At 49.7% G+C, this 4207-nt stretch overlaps 1 protein-coding gene across 1 annotated transcript; it reads left to right on the top strand.

Annotated features, from left to right (window-relative positions):
* Nucleotides 1-2857: 2857 nt before the first annotated feature.
* LOC308186631 (small nuclear ribonucleoprotein E-like) lies at nucleotides 2858-3919 on the top strand (the record flags this gene model as incomplete). Its single annotated transcript, XM_080608757.1, has 3 exons — nucleotides 2858-2956; nucleotides 3163-3241; nucleotides 3864-3919. Coding segments are annotated over 3 exons (234 nt in total), but the record flags the coding sequence as incomplete, so codon positions are not given.
* Nucleotides 3920-4207: the final 288 nt, after the last annotated feature.

Consider the following 4207-nt stretch of genomic DNA (forward strand, 5'->3'; position numbering starts at 1 on the left):
GGGGAAGATAATCTTTCTTCAAGTTGGTGGATCTTTTCAGAAAGTTTCTCCAAAGCATTCTCTTTTAGCTGGTGGACACTGGTTCGTTCAGGTGAAGGGGAAGATAATCTTTCTTCAAGTTGGTGGATCTTTTCAGAAAGTTTCTCCAAAGCATTCTCTTTTAGCTGGTGGACACTGGTTCGTTCAGGTGAAGGGGAAGATAATCTTTCTTCAAGTTGGTGGATCTTTTCAGAAAGTTTCTCTAAAGCATTCTCTTTTAGCTGGTGGACACTGGTTCGTTCAGGTGGAGGGGAAGATAAATTCTCTTTAAGTTGGTGGACCTCTTCAGAGAGTTTCTCCACAGCTGAGACACAGGCCTTTAGGGAAGAGGAGAGATTTCCTTCGTACTGCCGGAGTATTTTAGTCACTTCATTCACTGTGGGATTCTCCTCCGTTTTCCAGGCTAGCATTGCCAATGAGCTGGCATATGATGATGGGGCACTCTGTACAAACTTCCGCCACATGGGTAGTGTACACCGGACTGCATCTGGATCTGCGGATGTTTGTGCGTCGTCTAGGTCCTTATAAATTACTTCCCGTACGGACAATTCCCTCAGGTACTGAATTCCCTTCTCCATGGTGGTCCATTTGCTTGGTAAACATACAAGTTCTTCCTTGAAGGGATACCTTTCCTTCACAGCTGACAGGAGACGCCTCCAGAGGCTGCGAGATTGTGCTCCATCTCCAATTGCTTTGTCAATGCATGCGTCCCTAGCAAGGGATCCCAGCCGCCTGGCTTCCTTGCCCTCTAATTCCACATAATTGGCTCCGGTGTCCCAGCACCGGAGCAGCCAGGTGACAAGCTGCTCACCTATACAGCGACCAAAATCTTTTCGCACATCTCGTAGCTCACGCTGGTATAGAGTCCGGGTAGTTACTGTTGATTTTTCGACATCCCCATCCTCATCTTCAGTCTCCTGCACCTTTGATGGCCCAGCCTCGTCTTCAGTATGCCCAGACTTAGCAGAAGACTGTTTGCGTTGTAAACGACCTGAGCCTCTATACCATTTTTTCACCTTGTCTACAGGGGCAACTTGCACTGCTACAGCTCGTTTCTCTGACCCAGACACAGGGTCTGCCACAGGGGTTGGAATACCCTCTGCGGGGTCAACTTGCACTGCTACAGCTCGTTTCTCTGACCCAGCCACAGGAGTGGGAGCAGCTGCAGGAGCTGGAGCTGCTGCAGGAGCTGGAGCTGGAGCGGCTGCAGGGGCTGGAGTGGCTGTGGGAGCTGGAGCTGGAGCGGCTGCAGGAGCCGGAACGGCTGCAGGAGCTGGAGCTGGAGCGGCTGCAGGAGCTGGAGCTGGAGCGGCTGCAGGAGCTGGAACTGGAGCAGCTGCAGGAGCTGGAGCTGGAGCGGCTGCAGGAGCTGGAGCTAGGTTGCTAGTAGCATCAATTGCAGCTCGATAGGCACAAGCCAGACCCCAGCACGCTACAGTGATTTGTGTCACTTTGGAACTGCCAGAGTCATGACACCTTTTTTTCAAGCATTCTGCCAGCTTTTTAGGATTTTGCAGTTGTTCAGGGGTGAATGTCCAAAACACTGGAGGTGACCACTGCTCTAGAAACCTGCCCATATCCTCCCACACTCCCTGCCACTCGCAACTATCCCGCCTCAAGAGAGATCTCCGGATGAGATTCCTGAGTAGTTGTTTAACCCTCCACAAAATCTGAAGCGCATTCAGGAGACATAACAACAAGAGCAGGCTGGTCTGAGTATCCCAAGGATATTCAACATCTCGGAGAACCACCGTAACTAGCTCGGGGGATAAGAGGGTGGTGGTGAAGTAGAAAGGGAGAGTGAACAGGTAGGGAAACATGTCTTCCCCTGTCCCCTTCACAGATTGGCTCCCTAACGAAAACAGGCAATAGGTGTAATTGCTAATAGTTTCCGAGATATGGGTTCCAAAGTATAGAGTCGACGTCAGTGCTGAGTACAAATACCAGGTTAGAGTCGTGACCAGATATTTCATCATTTCATAAGCCATTGCTACACCGCACAGTACCATAACAATCTTAAACCAGGGCCCGGAAAGGATAAACAGTGCAACAGGGAGCACATACAGAAAGTAACGCACCATAAAACTCAATTTGGAATACAGGTACAGCAGACTGGAGATTAAGGCAATCAACATCGTGACTAGCAACTATTAAGCAGGTCCAGTACTTATACCAATTTTAGTTTAACACACTCTGGTCAAATCTGTCGATATCTCAACCCTTCGAGCCCCACCTTGGGCGCCAAAAGGGCTGTTGTGGTTTAACCCGGCTGGCAGCTAAACACCACACAGCCGTTCGCTCACCCTCCCCCCTCCCTCTCTGGGATGGGGGAGAGAAACGGGAAAGTGAAGCCGGTGAGTTGAGATAAAGACAGTTTATTAAGACAGGAAAATAATAATAACAATAATAATAATAGTGATAATGATAATAGTATTAATAATAATAATGTGTAAGAAACAAGTGATGCACAATGCAATTGCTCACCACCCGCTGACCGATGCCCAGCCTATCCCCGAGCAGCCCGGCCCCCCACCCCGGCCAGCCACCCCTATATATTGTTTAGCATGACGCCAGATGGTATGGAATACCCCTTTGGCCGGTTTGGGTCAGCTGTCCTGGGTCTGTCCCCTCCCAGCTCCTGCTGCACCCCCAGCCTGCTCGCTGGCAGGACAGAGCGAGAAGCCGAAAAGTCCTTGGCCTGGTGTAAACACTGCTCTGCAACAATTAAAACATCAGCATGTTATCAGCGCTCTTCTCATCCTAATCCAAAACATAGCACCCTACCAGCTACTATGAGGAAAAATTAACTCTGTCCTAACTGGAACCAGGACAGTTGCAGTCGTGCCTGTTGCCACTGTCGAGGATCCAGGAGTGGCTTTACGAGCAAGTGAACATGCGGATAGAAGGCTGCATCATCGTGAGTATCAGCACGACCCCGCGTTACGTCGTTAGTTTGTTTTCCCTCATTCACAATCCTATTTTCTCTTGTCAAGAAAAACTAGCACAAGGGAAAAAAAATTCGTACTTCTCTAACAATTAGTCTTCATTGTCCAGCCTGGGTCAGCAAAGCTGATGATGGTTTGTGTTGTTGCTGAACTAATTGCCACTGTTGCTGCTTTCTAGGGCTTTGACGAGTACATGAATTCGGTGCTGGACGACGCAGAGGAGATTCACTCCAAGACAAAATCAAGGAAACAGCTGGGTATGTCGTGTGTCTGTGCAACCCGAGTGACGCGCGGTCTGAAACCTGCCCGGGTGAGCCTTCTAGGTAGCAGCACTGAGAGGTACCAACCATGTGACGAGCCTTGATGTTGAAGTTCCGTGAGCAATTACTGGCTACATCTCTGTCCCTGATGAGTTTTGAGCTGCTGATTTTGCTGGATGAAGGAGAATCTGTCCCTGCCTGAGGCCAGTTCTGGTCTTTGAAACGTGTAATACCAGGCGGCCTGCACTGGCTGGAGGAGTCTGGTCACAGCTCCTTTCAGCTGCATCTAAAGCCGGTGGCCCTGGGCGATTCTCACACTTGCTGTGATCTCTGAGTCAAAGCCGGGAGCCACGGTAGCGGCAGTGTTTATTTACCACCTGCTGGTGGACAGAAGCAACGATGTGCGCCCAGTGCTGGGGTTTTCAGCAGGGAGAGCGTGCTGCTGGAACGGGGACGGTGGCTGGCGTGGGACTTGTGAGTGTGGGGCAGCTGGCAGGAACAGGACTCTGCGTGATGGGCAAAACCCTGCTCAACCACACAAAATACTTTCTGAAAACATGAGATTATTCTCGGATTCTGGGCTCTCTCTAATCCCCTCTTTCCCTTCTCTTTGCTGCAGGCCGGATCATGTTAAAAGGGGACAACATCACTCTTCCACAGAGCGTTTCTAAGTAGAATTTGCCATCCTTAGAACAAAGGTGGCTGCCGTGCTGCGGAGTGACTGAGTGCCAGGGGAACGCGGCCCGCTGGTAGATAGGAAGTTGGGGTAGATAGTAACTGGGGTTGCATGCTGAGGACAAAAGTCCTTCCTTTGTGGGAGAGAGTTTTTTGTAGCTTGAAACAATACGTGATGTATTTCACAAATAAACATTTTTCACATTAACTGTAAATGTAAACCACTAATCTGCTTGTTTTCAGTCTCTTCCTTCCGTGAATGGAGAAGGAGGAAAAATATAGAAGCGT

This window comes from Anser brachyrhynchus (genome assembly GCF_964034855.1).
Source record: "Anser brachyrhynchus genome assembly, contig: SCAFFOLD_55, whole genome shotgun sequence".
Lineage (NCBI taxonomy): Eukaryota > Metazoa > Chordata > Aves > Anseriformes > Anatidae > Anser > Anser brachyrhynchus.